This window comes from Tachysurus vachellii, chromosome 24 (genome assembly GCF_030014155.1).
Source record: "Tachysurus vachellii isolate PV-2020 chromosome 24, HZAU_Pvac_v1, whole genome shotgun sequence".
NCBI lineage: Eukaryota > Metazoa > Chordata > Actinopteri > Siluriformes > Bagridae > Tachysurus > Tachysurus vachellii.
The window spans coordinates 10,574,621-10,592,785 of NC_083483.1; the positions used below are offsets into that span (position 1 = coordinate 10,574,621).

Genomic DNA, 18,165 nt, shown 5'->3' on the forward strand with positions numbered 1-18,165 from the left:
GCCAGAAAAGGTGATGAGCTGTGAAAACCCGCTGCAAAAGTGTGAAACCAATGTGAGCACTTGCAATGATTTTAGACTTGCTTTAATTGGGTCATCGTAGTATAATATCTAAAAAGAGATTGCTTTAGTTGGTTCCCAACATTACATCTTTGGGCAACTAACAATTGGGTTTCACACAAGCTGGGACAGCTCAGGTTGGGGGGAAAAAAACAACATTTTGGCTTAAAGCATATTCCTGAATTAAACCACACACTTGTATATTGTCTCCTTTACTGTTGGTACCCAGAAAGGTGGTGCCAAAACTTTTTAATTAAATAAGAAAACACATAATCCGGCTTGTGATCTTTTAGAATAGTGTAAATGTTTATTTATTTTTTTCAGGATATCATTCAAGTACAGAACACAGAGTCATCATTAAATACTATTTTTATTATTATATATTTTTATGAATGTAGTTTATGTAATATTTGACAAGACATCCGTAGAACTTCAAGAGATATTGAACTGGATTTGGAGGGTATAAAAGAGACCCAAATTGTTTCTTTTTAATACTTCTAATACTTCATGAAGGTGACTGGGGAAGGGAAGAAACTCACATTGGTCATTACAAGCCACTTTAACAGCTTCCACACATTTTGACTTCATACAAATGTTTCAGATGTAAAAAGACTGAAGAGGACACAAAGGGCAGGTAGGGAAAACAAAGGGGAAGAAACAATGGGTAGATTTGGTGTGACCTTATGTATTTAGGAAAGAAACAATATGCAATAAGAAACAAAATAGCAAAAGTGGTTTACTGATTCTGAATGAGACTCAATAGATTCTTGCTATTTCAACTTTTCGTTGCCGGCAATAGTTAGCAGTCTTTGGTGACACCAATGTCGCAAGCATTTAACATTAGAAACAGTTGAAAAGGTTTGTACATGATAAGTGTGTAATAAATATGCAATACGTCTCTTCTGATGGAATGAGTTTTATGGCACCAAATGGGGATCTGGAAACCCCACAAAATGTCAATCATGATTCACTGAAATCATGATTGTAATAAATTAAAGGCTATGAACAAAACATAAATATATGTAAACTTCCAGTATCACAGTGATGGCAGGTGAAACAATTCTAGTTGATTATTTGTGAAACACACACTTTTTAGCACCATGGATATAGTGTACGTGACCAACACTGTGAATGAGATACAGGTACGAGGTCATCTGATGTTTGTTCGTATTAAGGATTGGGCTATAAACCAACAGCTTTTTTTGTCCATTTAAATGATCCACAATATACTCTTCCAAGTTGGATATGTTTGCAGTTTGCCATGTTGTATCCACCCAAACAATGATCTCGCTTAGACTCAACAAACTGATATTTGTACAGGTCCCTCCACAAACATACACACACACATACACACTGATTGGTCAACATTCTCTGGAAGGCAAAAGTCAACCACAAAACAGTTAGACATGATGTAAGAAGACCATGATATGAGCCCAACTTCCTGTGAAAATTTCAAAAAAATGCTACATTAAATCCCTTACACCAGCACAGCAGTAGTTGTTGTTTTTGTTTTTAAATCTGCTTTAACCCCATTTGGAACTTTCATAGTTTTCCTGCTATAAAATGCAGGCTAAATGACACGAATATCCAATCTCAATGATGGTACCTGCTTGTCAAACAACACATCCATGTAAAAAACCCTCATCAGAACAGACGTCAGACATCTACTGCTCACACACAGACATGCTGCTCTTCAACAACAGGCTTAATTGTTCATTTTCTTTATACAGTATACATCAAATCCATCTCTCACAGTACTCTCTGTAATGTACCATACATATATACGTTAAAAAAAAAAAAAGTTTGTTTACAGATTTAGAGATTTTTTTAACCTTTTTAGGCATCTGTCCTTAATTATTCACCCTACCACAAATCTGGTTCAAAGCTGAGCATGGTGTGTGTCTAGTACATAAAAACATATTTGAAAAACTGAATAAGGCAATGCTGAAATCAGGTGAATTTACAGATAAATGTACCGTCAAGAGAAATTCCTATAAAATCTATTTGAGCAATGATGAGAAGAATGAAGAAGAGAATGCCACACGAAGTGTCAGCACGATGAGGAACATAGTCACCGTGGTCCTGTTTCACGCAACCAAGGTAAAAAGAGACGTGTACTTAAAACAAATAACAAGATACTTTTACTAACAAATCATATCATTGAATTCAATATATTTTTTTTTTAAATCTTCTGAAATGTGGTCAAAGAAAGCACAGTGGAATTTACACATTATATTCACTGGTAGCAGTATTTGGTGCCAAATCCAAAAATGAATGTTGACCAGTTTATTTAACAGATTTTACACTAAAGGAGGGAAAATGACTGGACTGTCCCATGGAACATTATATATCATATATAAAACATGAAATTCAAGTAATCCTCAAGTATTTACATAGTGTGCATTAGCACACTGACACTACATGGGATTAGGACTGTTAGAAAATGTGCATATATGAAAACAAAAGGAATATCTTAAAAAAAAAAAATACTAGCAGCATGTGTTAGAAATGTTCTTATTTCAGCTAAATGTTTTTTTTTGTTTTTTTTTACAATTTGGCACACATGAGAAAAAAAATCAAGGACCATAAATTATATTGATGTTGTTTTCAATATATGTATAAACAAAAAAACAAAAACAAAAAAAACATAATGCCAAATTTGGCAAGTTTGAGATATTGTTTTTGTAGCTTTGTGTTCTTTTTCAATAAAGAAATTAACTTTTACCATCCAAAAATTCCTTGTTTTTTTTTTTTTCTTTTTTTGCACGGAGACACATACAAACACAGATTAGCTACAGTAGATAATTTAGTATTTTTGACCTATGCTTATATTAACATCTATTAACATACTAACATACAACAAATGTGTGTATGTCAAACTTCTGTCTGTATTTTCCCTTCCTTCTTATAAAGTGATTGGTGTGTGTTTCAAGATATGTCAAAAATGCGCTCCTGTGGATAGAGAACTGCTGTTCAGACAAGACTGTGTGCAGCGTATATAATGCTCCTGACCTTTTTTGACTCGATGAGGCTCCCAATATTTCTCTGTCAGAGGTTTGTATTGTGGATTCACCATTCAGCCTCTCTGCTGCACTCTCCCCTCAGGATATCTAGTGATTCGTATCGTCCATCTCCACGATAACTGATGCTACAGATTCATTGTGGTGTCAATTCAGTAAAAAGAATGACGGACGGATAAATCTGAAGCTAATTCATGGTAGTGATAACAGAAAGGGCCGTATTTTTTTTTTTAAATTAATGGTTACACGTAAACATAATAATATTTTTTCCTTATTTTGCCTGGTCTTTTTTCCTAAATGTACATATGCAGTGGTATTTTCAATCACAATTTTAGATTATCATCTCTCTTTTCCACAGATCTCAAGAAACTAGCTTACTGACTTTATTTAAAAAATGTAAAAAAGCCACTTGGCAGTGGATGTTTACTGTAAATGCATCGATATATCGTATCTTCTCCTAGCTACAAAATAAATATATACTACACTGAATCGTTTTGTAAGAAGAAATCTCAAACATGTTGATCAGCAAACTGAAGTATCATTTACACATCATAGCTGTAACAGCTCAAGAAGACTAATGATGCTTCATGAGACTATGAAAACACCACTGCACAAACCTGCTTAAAAAACAAAAATGACCCTTCTAATATTGTATTAACACACATGCAAACCCTTTTCACTATCATGCCTCTCTTACTGCCTGAGTTACTGCATTAACAGTAGAATGTGTTACTTTAGTTTCTCCATTTGTGAACTAGGGCCCTAGAAATGTGTTTGTGTGCATTTATGTAAGTGTGTGTCTAAAGCTGATGCTGGGTGTTAGTAGAAGTTTCAGAACCAGGTTTGACCTTTACTTAGGGAAAGGAGGAGAGATGGAAGAACGGGGACACATGAAGGAAAGGAAGGTTGACCTCTCTGTATGTACATGCCTGGACTCAAACGAGAGTTATGCCCGTCAGCTCTTTTCATAGAGGAGTGTGTCAGCATCTGTGCACGTGTGTGTATTCATTTTCATCACTCATCTTCATGGGTGTGCACCGAGTTTCTCCTCCCCATGATTTAGTTCTTTTGCACTTCTGACCTCTCTGCACCACCCCAATACCACCCTCCTCCCACTTTAGTTTTCAGGGGCCTCATTGTACACCATATCTGGATAAAGCTGCTGCTGGGTGGGTGTGGTGTCCTGACATGGAAGGGTGGAGTGGGGTTCGTTTCTCTCATCTCCGTCACTCTCAGTGCTGCTCTCGCTGTCCAGATTGGTGGAGGTGTGGTGCGGATACAGCGCTGTGCCAGGCAGTGGGCTCTGCAGAAGATCATCGTCTGAACTCAGGTAGTCTCCCTCTGCAGAACCTGGGCTCGCCAGACACAGGTCCTGATAGGCTCCACTTCCGGAGTTCTGAAATTTGGAGGGCTGACCACGTAGCTGCCTTATCTAAAATGAAAAGCTTAGTGTTATAAAGGAAAAAATGCTTAGAACACAAGAACGGTATTTAAACCATATGGGTGGAGTTAACAGGGGAAGGAGGGGAGAAGCTTGGCCACTTCAACACCAGTGGCAATGATAGCTTGTGTTGTTTTAATACATCATAAACAAATCGTGTTTTCTGTTGAAAGATTTCAAGTTAAAGTAATGTGTTAATAAACAATAAATGGATATTTTGTCTGGATTTGGCACGTCTCCCTCACAGAAGCTACGTTTCACACATTTTTTCAAGGACAGTACACCTCTCAAAATAACTGGTGAAAGTTCAGGAGCAAAATCCACAGCCCAGGCTAACGGTTGTGAGGAAGAATCCATCAACTGCTCAACCTGATTTTTTTAACCTTTATCATACACAGGTTAGCTATTTTTAAACATCCATCACCCATAAATAAAGTTTGTCTACTTCCAAATTAAGTAACTAAATTTAGTTATTTAATTTATCTTCATTAACAAGCAATATTCTTACATCTTTCTTTCTTGTTCTGTGTGTGTGTGTGTGTGTGTGTGTGTATGGGTGTGTGTACTGTACCTTTTGTTTTAACAAGCAATATTCTTACATCTTTAAATTGTCCGTTGTGTGTGTGAGTGTGTATGATTGTGTCCTGCCATTCTGTAAGCGGTGTATAGAACGGATAGATGGACAGCTGGATGAATACAATGTAGGCCAGTCACGTAGCAGTGTGGTTGCTCTGCTATCAGCTAAAATTAAACGTACTGCAAGTTAACCTAAATCAATTGTGTATGTCGCTCTGTTTCTATGTGTTATCTAACAAAGTATTCTTTGACAAGACAGATTGTTGTTTGTTCTTATGGTAAAATTGCCATTTCATATTGTCCTCTGTTACACCAATGTATTAGCACTGCACACTAAATTGATAACACAACAAAGTGCAATTTTTCTACTTTCATACGACGCCGAAAAGTGTTTGTGTTCCTAAAGTTAGCTTTAAACTAGTCCATAGGCTGATGTAAGAGTTTATTATTATTCTTATGATGATTATTATTATTATTATTATTATTATTATTATGGTTGAATGGCTGGGAAACATATATCATGGAACAGAAAGTTCATTCAGGCATTTTTTTTTACATTTCCCTTTCTGCAGCTGTGATGTTCTGTAACTGTGTGTGTTCAGTTCTGGTTTGCACTGGTTCGATACACATGGTTTAATAATGTGTGTTATGAATGAGGAATTTAGTTTAGTGCTTTGTTGATAATAGCATAGAAACATCCACAGACCTCTAAATGCACATGCTGGTTTAGATGAAGTGGTTTCATTTGCTTCTGGGTAAATGAGAATGTCCTGATGGGATTGAGGCTATGGTGTAGATGTGATCTTGTTTATTAATTAATCAACGCTATACTTAAATCACTCTGAAGCAACATTTGTTTAGCATACACCTATCTCTGCATGTGACATGTTAAGTGCTCAAGTGTGCGCATGTATTCTGAGTGTGTGTGAAAAGCGTAGTCTGAGGATTTCCTTGCGTGACTGAAGCGGACCACAGTTTTATGTCTCATTTCATTTCTCATAATTTGACTCACTGAACTTTGCATGAGAGAGTGACAGGTAGGGAGCCAAAAAAAAAAAAAAATCTCAGACATGTTGTCATGGAATTCCCAAGTAGCGCTCTGGCAATCTGTGAACGGGGGCGGAGCAGTGGTAAACCAATGAAAAAGCTTCTTGTGATAACAATCGGTGAAGACTCCGCCTCTCACTTCCTCACTGAGCTTTCAGAGAAAACCACAAAGCAAAAGTCAGTGAACTACCTGCACAAAACAGGCCACCGAGATTTACCTACTATGAAATGAAAATCAACCAAGAACTAAATATGAATATTTTTCAAAAATGATCATTTTAAATAAGGAATCTTTTTCTAAAATATTTATAATAATTAATAAACTATAACCACCAAACAAGCTTATAGAAATAAGCAACAGAAATAACACTTTTAATTTCAATTTAAACTATATTTAAACAATAACTATATATTAAAAGAAATGTGTGTCTCTAATTTTATTTCATATATAAAGGATATTTTTGATCATGCCCATAATTTAAAAAATTACAATTGTGATATTTTTGTATTCCATGGCAGCTCAACTTCACCCAATTTCCTCATGCTTAAATTTGTATGTAAACACTGGCCTTAGGGCTCAAAGAATGTGAGTGAAATAAAAACTGCGAGAGTGGTGTGTGGTAAAACCAACCAAAGGGAAGATGATGAGTACCAGTAGTGAGAGCAGTGCAAAAAAGGAGTGACAGAGAAAAAGAAAATGGAGAATGTCAACATACTCTCACACCCTCAGTCACGAAAGGCTCTTCTCTGGATGAGCAAGCAGTGCACATATAAAGACTATTTTGTGTGTGCGGGTAAAACAGCTCATCAGCGTCACACACACACACGCACACACATCAAAGCTCCCCCTGCGTGCCTCTGTGTGTATATGGCACATTAGGCATATGGGAGAATTAGGGTTGTGTGGTTGGTACAGTGGCTTTTGATGCTATTTTACTACTCTATTTCTCAGATGTAGAGTTTCCAGATTGATAAGTGGTTTGGTTGATTTTACCCTATTTTGCGGATCCCAGAATAACCATCAAGCTAAAGCCTAGAAATGACTAACATTCTAACTGGCAATAAACTAAGGTTATTAACACATCATTTGCATATCCTGTACAAAATTTAGATTTCTGTGAAAAAAACTTTTGCTGCTCCAGATCTGTGACGAATTTTTTTTTTTACAGTGCTTCAGACAAAATTAAATATTAGAAGGAGAACATAAAACAACAAAACGATAAATGCTTTTCCTAACAGACTAGCTCCTAGTAAAAATGATTAGGTGTTTCTGGTGTTTCTATGTTATTGCATAATTGTGTAACTAATATACAGAGAAAATCACGAAGACGGCAAATAGTTATTATTTTTTTTTTAATTACTTAGAAATTAATTTTTTTCTCTTAATTTTAAAGCTTGTTCGATAAACCTATATAGCTTGGTCTATACAGAAATTGTTTTATTTAATTTGATTTACATCTAAAACCATGCAGTTTTGTTATGCAAATCAAGAAGGAGCAAATACTTTTTCATGAAATTGTAGGTGGAATTTAGCAATACTTATGCATGCTAGTTATTTCCATACATAATATGTAAATACTGTGTGTGTGTGTGTGTGTGTGAGCCTCACCTCATTCTTGAGTTCAGCAATCTGTTCCCTCAATTGATCAATGTACTGTCTGGAGTCAGAATGATTCAGCTGACCTTGTATCAACCCTTCCTCTTTCTACACGACGACACACAACAAAAGGGCACAAACACACACACGCACACACGGACACGCACACACACCGCATTTACATATATATCACACATACAAAATAACATTAAATGTATTTCAGAGACTGTACAATCACCTACACACACACACACACACACACACACAAATGCACTTCAAAATATAACAGACATACTGTATAATACTCTGTAGACATGCTCTGTTTCACACACTCTCACAAACACACGCTTGCACACACAAACACACACGCACACACACATACTTGCAATTCTAGCTCAGCTATTTTCTGCCGGAGTTCAGCCATGGCTGCCATGCTGTCTGCCTCTCTGAGACGCACCGCCATCACCTCCTCTTTACTCTGAAACAGAGAGTGAGAGATAAAGAAAAAAGGGTAAAAACAGAGGTGAGAGAGAGGTCATACAGCAGTCATTTATTCATTTCATGAGTTTTTTTTATTTTTAAGACAGAATAATACACTCTCTCTCACACACACTCAACACACACACTCACCAACTGACCTTTTCTTATCCTTGCTTTATAAAATCATGTTCAAGCATTTGCTCATTCTCTGTGACTAACTGTACGCTGTGCTCCATTATGAATATTCCAAATAGTTTACTATGATTTTAAATTTGCAGAATTAATGCTTAGTATACGTTAAGCCATTATACATTACACATTATGGTGTGAATAATCTTTATTTAACAGATAATGTACAGACAGTTTCACTTGAACTCAATTCAACAGCAATATTAGTTATAATCACTTGGTTATAGCATAGAACTGAGGGATTATTATGAATTACAGAGTAACTACAGTAAAAATAACAGAACAAATATGTAGTTTGACCTTGATATTATTATAGTTACTTGAATATGGTAGTTTATAGTAACTATGTATAATCCACAGTCATGTCTGACACGGATCTGTTATGGAGGTGGTACTGATACTGACTTGGGGTTGTGCTGCATAGCAAAATAATCAACGTGGTGGTGTTTGGCATTGTGTGATGCAGCTTGGTGTAAATGTTCCCACCTGAAGCTGATTACTTTCTCATAACAGCAAAGGTTTAATCCTACTATTCCATTACTATGCATTTTGAATTTATTAACGGAAGGTATGTGATACTACAAGACAAGTTAGTTCATCTTATCGCTTTTTGTTCTCTTTTTTTCTGAGAAATCGTTCTCAGTCCTCTGAGAGCAGCTTTGTTCATACAAACCATGGATTTAGGCAGGAAGGAATTATTGTTACGTCTATAACGAACTGACCTGTTAGTTCCTCAGGAGCTCTTGGTTGCAAAATTCCACTCAAGTATAAACTGTTGTAGAAGGACATTATTTACATTATTTAAATGAGGATGTGGTTCACTTCCGAGTCCGGTTCCTCTCAAGGTTTCTTCCTTTTCCTTGCCACCGTTGCTTTAAGCTTGCTCATTAATTTATTCATTTTAAACTTTATCGTTTTTATTCTGTATTTCTTTATTTCTGTAAAGCTGCTTTGAGACAATGTCCATTGTTAAAAGCGCTATACAAATAAATTGAATTGAAGATTTAATTTTGCCTCTGTCAGAACTGCTGAGCTGGTTTTTGAGTTCCACGGTGCTTATTGAAAGTTTTAATACATATCATATAGCATCACTCCTCTTTTACTCTGATGTTAGCGTTCCATGACATTACCATAGGTGAGTGAATATATATATATATATATATATATATATATATATATATATATATATATATATATATATATATATATATATATACACACAGTATATTAGTTTATATCAGTTAGACATTTAACATGGAAGAAAATCTAGTTTCTGACTAACAGTATAACCATTTATTATTATGTACACATGTTCAGAACATTATGTGACATTACTTTGTGACAGGAAAAAAAACTCATGGTGTGATTTTAACACTTTTTAATAATAATACTAGACTTTGTGTGGTATAATACAACTTTGAAATGCAATGCAGTAAAATATACAGTGTTGTTGAGACATCGTACCAACCAGATTCACATTCACACAGTAAATATCATTCACACATATTTTAATATATTTCATATTTTTGTTTATATTTCAGTTGTGTTTACTTGAGGGATCACAATCAGATAGTGACCAAATGAGTAGTAAGAGTGGTGTAGAATGGCATCAAATGAATTCATTATAATGGAATGAAGCTGAAAAAACAACAATAATGATAAAATGATCATAAAAATAAAATGAATACATCAAAAAGCAAGAAAGGAGACAAAAAAAACACGGACACGTGAGACATGTGAATGCCTAAGTGTGTGAAAAATACACATAGAGTACCTTGCAATCTGACTCAGCCTGTTTCCTCTTCATTTCGCTGAGCTGACTCTGCAGACTCTTGTTGTGTGATAAAGCGTTCTGTAGTCTCTCCTGCAGGGCGGCGCTCTCCTGCTCGTGACGGGTCATTGCTTTGCTGTAGATTTGATTCTACACCAGAAAAAACACACAATAATCATGAATCATCACGGACATCGACTTCTTTATTTACACTTTAGATGCCACCAATTAATAATAATAATAATATAATATAATTTTATTCTATAAATCTTATGAATTTATTTAGTATTAGACTTTGTTTCTTGCAACATTATAATTTTCATATGAAAATAATAATAAAATTTCCTGATTTGCTCTGTTTCCTTTATAATAATTTTTATCAGTGGTGTAAGGAAAGCATATATTCATCTAAAAATGACAAGAGGAAATGAGCTGAAATTGACCTAAAGATTAGATACAGTGAGATCTATAAAAATGTAGATATTGATACGAAATACTATGTTTATATAACAAGATTAAACAATGAGTATGAGGTCAAAATGCATTTCTCAGCTGATCCTTTGCCCTAAGTCAACTTCTTAAATTAAATTCTCAGGAACAACTGGTAAAGAAAACCCCCTTTCAACAGTTTGCTGTATCAAGAACCTTCCAGAAGAAAATATGTGTCATAGTCAACAATCAGGATGTCTTCACTAACGTAAATACAGAAGGTTTATCACAAGATCATTAGTAAGCCTAAAAAAACAAAAGACCAGATTAGATCATTTAGCCAAAATACATCTAAAAATGAAAGCCAAGGGTATGGACCCTTTTTTGCAAGGGAAAAAGGGTCTGATGAGATAAAGATCATCCTGTACCAGAATAAAGGGAACAGTATGGAGAAGGGATGCAACTGCTCATAATCTGAGGTATATCACTTGAGGTGTAGGCTGCCAGAGAAACTGGTTCCTTTCTGGGAAAAGCAATTTAAAAAATTTAACAGTGCTTCACAGTGCAGATGGACCATGACCTGAAGCATAGGTTGAAAGCAACCAAAGAATTTTGTAAGACAATGAAGTTCAATGTTCTGTATTGGTCAAGTCAATCACCTGTCCTGAATTCATTTGAGCACATATTTCAATTTCGGAAAGCAAAACTAAAGGCAAAGGTCCTCAGGAACAAGCAGGAACTGAAGACAGCTGCAGTAAAGGTGTGGAAGAGCTCACCAGGTAAGAAACCCAGCATCTGCTGATAAATATGCTGTCATTATCTGCTATGGATTTGCAACCATGTATTAAAAATGACAATTTAATTAATGATTATTTTAGTATGTCTGAGTACTTCCTGTGCCTTAAAAAGGGAGACTGCATATAAAAAGTGGTGTAATTCCTATGTTGAACTGAATAATGAATACATTACAATTGTTTACAAGATCGCTCGGCTAGTTTGTGAATAATTATGTAAATAAAAGTCCTCACAATGATACTATGACAACTGTGTGTGTGTGTGCGTGTGTATGTGTGTCTAACCTGGCTCTCCAGCTGCAGGTTTTTAAGTTTGACCTCTTTGACCTCAGCCTGTGTGTGAGCCTCTCTCAGTCTCATGCTCATCAGTTTGTCCTGCATTTCATTCAGGGCATTTTTCTTAGGAGACTCTTTCCAATGGCCACCACGTGATGTGTAGTGCTGGGACAGAGACAGCAACAGAGACACAGACAGAGGAAATCATTTTTAGCAGTAAACAAAATTTAGCATGTGTGAGACTTGATTCCACAGAATTGGACAGAATTATGCAGAACTGCATCCTCTATTGTTTAGTCATAATCTTTTTCTAAAACAGATGTGCGTTATGATGTGTAGTAATTACATTAAAACTACTGGCTTTGTGGGTTATGCTGGAAATCATTTACCTAACAAATGCATCATTTCTTGTTTGACTGATTTGTCATTAGGAGTTTAGCCCTCATGAGTATTTGTGATTCATTTTCATTTCAGATTTGATCCATACTGAAATGATTCATACACGTTTGTGTTTGTGACTCCTTGCTTTGACAAACTTTTTCAATTCAGTCTACAAATTTTTGACATGATTCAGATCAGGCATATGAGCTGGTCACTTTAGTAAGACGGTGCTGATGAAAGACCCAGCCATGACCTGCATAAATTTCTAGATGATCTTATTTCTTCATGTAGCTATTTATTTTCTGTGTACCAGTTGCTTTTCCACTAAAACACCCCCACAACAGGATGCTGCCATCATCTTGTTCCTCTCAAGGTTGCTTCCTTCTGTCTTCTCACGGTCACCTTATGTGTTCTCATTATTGATCGTGTCTCTTGTGTGGTGTTCAGATCAAACTGACCCATTTTATATTTTTGTTAAAAGTGTTTTGCATTTGTTATAAATCATCTGCATTTTTAGATACATTTTTGAGAGCTGTATTTCATAGGCTGTTTCATAGGTCTTTCCTATATTAACGGCACCGAGGTCTTTATTACAGTATATTGTACTTTGGTACACGCATTATAACTTTATCACAAAAACCAAATTCACTTTCATTGTTAAATGTGATCTAGTAATTGCAAACATGAATCGCAAGTGTTATCTATATGGTTTGGTTTTGAGATAAAGACAATACGAATAAAGAACTTTTGTGTACTTTTTTTATTCCTGTGGTACTTTTAAAATCCCGATAATGTCCTTGGTTAATTTGTGTCAGGATCCAGCCGGGACTCTAGCCATGTGCATTTGTTTGTTCTGTTCTGTGTCACGTGTCTGCCCCGCCTCTGTCTCTTCCTCCCCGACTCTGCACACCTGTTCCGGATGTCTAATTGTCATGTGTATTTAGCCGTGCCGTGTTGCCTATGGCGGCGTAGAATCCTTGTCTTGTGTCAAGTCTTTTATCATGTCTGGTATTGTCTGCGTCCTTGTTTTGTGTTTATTTTAAGTTAATAAATCAGTTTATTTTATCCGATTTGACCCGAACTGTACCAAAGGGACAAAATAGTGAACATTAAACAAAAGTTAATGTGCTTTACTTTGTTCATTAGTAATCACTTGCTATCTAATAACAGCATGTTCCAATCTAACAGTCCCTGATTTAAGACAGGAAGTACAAATCTTTATAGAACTATAGCCCAAGTACACCATCACCATTCCATGAAAATTTCCTTCAAAAGGTTTTTACAATGGAACGCTTCCTAAGGGATCTTCATAGCCCATTTAAAGCTATGCTACCTGCCAGTGCTGGTTGAGTTCAGTGACAACATCCTGCATCTCTTTGAAGGAGTGCAGCATCTCCAACTCTCTTAGCTTGACCTGTTTCAGCTCCTCTTGAAGCTGCGCTACGTTCGTCTCGTCAGGCAGTGAACTGCTCCTCTAAACACACACACACTCAACATGTCAGCACACACTAAACAATCAGACATATTCTGTGATCGAGTATACACACACATACACAGGTACTGACCTTCTCGAGATCCAGCACTTTGTCCTGCATCTCCTTTAGTGCACTGAGGAGCTCTGCTTCCTGAAGGCGAGACTGCTCGAGCTGAGCCTGCAGCCCGTTAACAAACTGCTCTGTATACTAGAGAAGAGAAAGAGTGAGACACGTTGACATGCTAATCCTAGAGTCTGGCTAATAGTTCATCTTTAATTACAGTGATTCAGTTTTACATGTGAACAATGGCACATTAATCCTGTCTGTATTATTACCCTATTCACAACACATTTCTCTGGAAGGTCTGTCTCTTTAAAAAGAGAAGGCTTCAGGATCTAATTTTGCTAGGTGATGATGGTTTACTGTCCACTACAGTAAATTTTCTTCTCGGCTTGAACAATTTAGCTATTCTCCTCTGACCTCAATCAACAACGTGGTGGTTCTGCACACAGAAATGCTGCTTTTCTTTTTTCACTTTATTCTTTATAAGCTGTAATGACTGTGCCGTGTGGAGTTACACAGGAGTTACTGTAGGAGCAACAATTCCACTCGGGTCACACTGTTTCCTTACTCTGAAGTTTGATCTGATCATTAACTGAAGCTCTTGTCATTTTTTCATATAACTTTCTGATCAGAAAACTGAATAAACATACAGATGCGCAATATAGTATTTACATATTTATTTTTGTGAATTACGCCACTTCAACCTTCAATGTATTTTCATGTTGCTACAAAAGTATTGGCACCCCTTGTCTTTGTTTGGGACACTCCAAACAAACACACACTATCTTTATCTTTATGCTGCAAGCTTTTTTTCTGTTGTAAGGCAAGCAAATCTATTAGCAAAATTTTATTAAGTGGTTATCAAGTACTCAGATATTTGCCTTTTTATCTCTTTGTTCACGACACTGATAATTATTAGTTTAATCTCCTTTAATGACAGTTATACATAAAACAGTGGCTCTAGAAAGTCCAACCCTAATCAACTGCAAGAAACTGCAGCTCTATGTGCAAGAGCCTGATTTTCGAATGGCAATGTGAAGATCATGTGAAGATATCTATCTGATTTTTTTATAAACCAGACCCCTAGTTACATAGACCTGTTTGTCTCCCTTAGCACTTGCATGATCAGCACTGCTTGTTTCAGTGTTTTTGTGTGTTTGTGTGTTTGTGTGTGCAGTTACACTGTGCTTGCTTAAATGCTGTGGCCTAGTGGGAAAGCTGTGGCCTAGTGCATACAACATGTTCTCTCGGAGCTTGACTTCTCATTCTTAGCATCCCTCCATCTTTTCCTCTCACTACACCATACTACTTTCAGTCATCTCTCTCTTTCTCACACACACATGCTCTGCTGGTGTGTGTGTAGACATGCTTGTCAGTACAGTGTCAAATGTTTAGCAGTTCCACAGTGTTATTGGAATAAACGTGTATGCGGCAAGAAACAAACCCCCGCCTCCAAACATGCGACATCAATGAAAGTCCATACAAAAGTGATTTGTCAGAAAAGATTAAGTCAGTGTCTGACAGGGGTCTGACAGAACAGCGCTGCACACATGGCACTAAACAGATGCCATTTCATCCTAACCACTGCAACCCCCTTTTGCTCAGAGTGAAAACCCACGATGAACCCGATTTAGATCGAATATACACTGAAAAACATTGGCCTTTAGCAGAGAGGAAATTGAAGCTTTATCCTACTTTCACACGTAAAAGAATTATTCATTGTGTGTTAACATTTCATAATAATAGTTAATACAGATTACTGTAGGTCTCCATCAAGATCAGGTCTACATTTGTGTATTTAGGAAATTATTAATCATTTACTCTCTGATTGTAAATGAGAGTGTAAATGAGTGCTCTGTTAAAGGCACTTGTTCAGCGAAGCTATCATGATAAGACTGCAACTAACAATAAATAGTATCTTAGTAGGTTAGTATCAGCCATGAGACAAATACATGAGCTGAATTTGGGTGACCCAGACTCGCCTTTTTCTGTAAGAAGGATAACATATAATATACATAAATATATTTTTCAGGTACACCTATTTCTAAGTACTTTCTAATCAGAGAGTATTTTACTTTAGTTATTTTACAAAAACATAACCATTTTCCGGGATGTGGTAGCTCAGTAGTTATGGTGTTGGACTACTGATTATAAGAAGGTTGTGAGCTTGAATCCCAGGTCCACCAAGCTGCCACTGCTTGGGCTCTGAGCAAGGTCTTTAACCATCAAATGCTCACTTGTAGAAAATAAGATAAATTGTAAGTCACTCTGTATAAGAACGTCTGCCAAATGCCAGAAATATTAATATAAATATAACAATTTTTTTTTTAGGTGGCATAAATGCTATCCACATCAGCACTAGTGATGGACAGGCATTGATATATAAGTGTATAAAATGCCATATCTAGACATTTTACACATATTAGACTTCTTACTTACATCATTTCTATAATCTGCTTCTTCTCTTACAGCTGTACTATACTTACTGTATAATGCTCAAACAAAAAAAACAAGCTAACAATGTATGTTCTTTATAACGTGTCTACTCAACATTCTCTGTAGCAGGTTTGAGTAAGAGCTTCAGATTTGATCATACTGTGGAAATGCAGTGAAGTGTGCAGCCTGATCAGTCCAGATTTGAACATGCACATTAACATAAAGCTCCATTAGACTATTTCATTTGGGAAATAAAAGAAGAAGAAGAAGAAGAAGAAGAAGAGGGTATTGATGAGAGTAGACATGGTTTACAAATTTTTTTTAAATGCATAAAATAAAAAGAAATATAAATATTAGACAAGTGAATAACAAGTAAAAGTTTATCCACTCACAATGTTGAACTCAAGGGTAAATTCTTACTGAATAGCGCCCCCATGCACATAACAAGCTCTATTTTTTGTAACAATAAAAAAGATGATAACAGGCGTTAAGGTCATTAAGAAAATGTATACGTCATTAATCTATTAAAATATGTTCGTGTTGGCAATCTGCTGTGGTATTAGAGAAATAAAACTCTTTTGATGTGGTGGTAAAAATAAACCAGGTGGTTGCACCACAGCTTCATGTCTAGCCCATCTTTTTATTTTCCTCTAACAGCACACCTTCATGTCCATGATTACTGTGACTGTCATGATCCGTGTGAAACCTTCCTCTTGTAGGAAATTTCCTCTTGTAGGAAATCGTTACTTAACCAGTGAAGACTCTACCAGCCCGAGCCTACGTTGTAATCTGATGACATATGTGACTGTTTAACAGTTATTAAAAGTGTAACGGATGTTTTCACTCAGAAATAAAGGAATAAAAATAGTGACTCAAAACAAACTGATTTGTAAATCATAGTAATCTGATTTTATATTAAGTTATATTAATCTGAGTTATATTAATCTGAGGTATATTAATCTTAATTAAATAAATCTGAGGTATATTAATCTGAGTTATATTAATCTGTTTTTATATTCATCTGCGTTTTATAAATCAGATATATATTATTTTGGATTCTATTCATCTAGGTTATATTCATCTGTGTTTATTTCTCCCAGATAACCAACTAAAGAAAGCTGCATTGCTGAGGCTTATTCAGAGTGGATGAAAAAAGAAATAGTGACTTAATCCCAAAACGTCAGTATTTAAGTATGGAAAGTTGGATGCTGTCAGACTCTGGTTACGCAGCTCCTAAGACTTATTCAGAATTTTAAACCTGAAAACCAGTCCTAGAGATCTTGATAAAGATTCTTTCTCCAATAATGTCTACTCTATTATTAATACATTTTGTAATATATATGTTTAATTCACAAAATTCGTGTCCAAGTCAGAATGTTGTATTAAATCCAACTTCATACGTGACACATCTTTGAATACGATTCCTTGTTTAAGATGTCTACAGAGACAACCTACAGCCAAAAAGCACTGTGAGAACACAAACACTGGATAAATCTTACCGCGTGTGTTTGCAATTCCCGTATAGTGTCCTGTGCTCTCTCCAGGCTCTCGCTGGCTGTTGTGCACTGTTGCCGCACTACTGCTAATTCACGTTTTATCACATAATTCTCCTCCGCTTCCTGCGCTCTTGTCACCTGACCCTGAAATATCAGGAAGAAGGAATTCTTTAAGATGTTGTCCTCGAAATTTCTAGCACTGCTGGCAGAAGAGAAACGGGAATTACATGATCATTTTACTAATAACATTAGGGACATATTCAAGAGTAAAAGTTGAACTGTAATGTAACATCTAGTTCATTACATAATGTGCAGCAGACTTGTTAACAAAAAATGTTAGTGGACCTAAGATTAAACCTTGATGCATCCCTGCGTTTCCACATTCAACATGCAAGCCTGCAGAACACAGATGCTTAAAAAATTTTTTTATGTCAATGTTAATGTAACTCGTATGAGAGACATTTTTGTCATTATTCCAGCCATATAAAATACATGCGCCAATGAGTGAAGAAACACAAAGTATCGATCAACAAAACAGACATACTCTCATGCACAAGACCTTTTCTGGGGGGAGCGTTGGTGTTAGAGGTGGTATAAACGGTTTAAAGAGAGAGACAGGAAACAGACTGAGAGTTAG

At 36.0% G+C, this 18,165-nt stretch overlaps 1 protein-coding gene across 3 annotated transcripts in view; it reads right to left on the bottom strand.

Annotated features, from left to right (window-relative positions):
- Positions 1-2,328: 2,328 nt before the first annotated feature.
- Positions 2,329-18,165, bottom strand: part of evi5l (ecotropic viral integration site 5 like) — a 33,742-nt gene continuing 17,905 nt past the window's right edge. For 2 of the 3 annotated variants that reach the window (XM_060860365.1, XM_060860364.1), the window contains 8 exons: positions 17,532-17,672; positions 13,624-13,740; positions 13,392-13,532; positions 11,687-11,842; positions 10,182-10,328; positions 8,121-8,216; positions 7,751-7,846; positions 2,329-4,509 (listed from right to left, as the gene is read on the bottom strand). In XM_060860365.1, the coding sequence (XP_060716348.1) occupies positions 4,195-4,509; positions 7,751-7,846; positions 8,121-8,216; positions 10,182-10,328; positions 11,687-11,842; positions 13,392-13,532; positions 13,624-13,740; positions 17,532-17,672 (1,209 nt within the window). In that variant the 3' untranslated portion in view covers positions 2,329-4,194. Of the gene's footprint in view, positions 4,510-7,750; positions 7,847-8,120; positions 8,217-9,761; positions 10,046-10,181; positions 10,329-11,686; positions 11,843-13,391; positions 13,533-13,623; positions 13,741-17,531; positions 17,673-18,165 lie in introns of those variants that run through there. The other variant, XM_060860366.1, reaches the window with a different exon arrangement.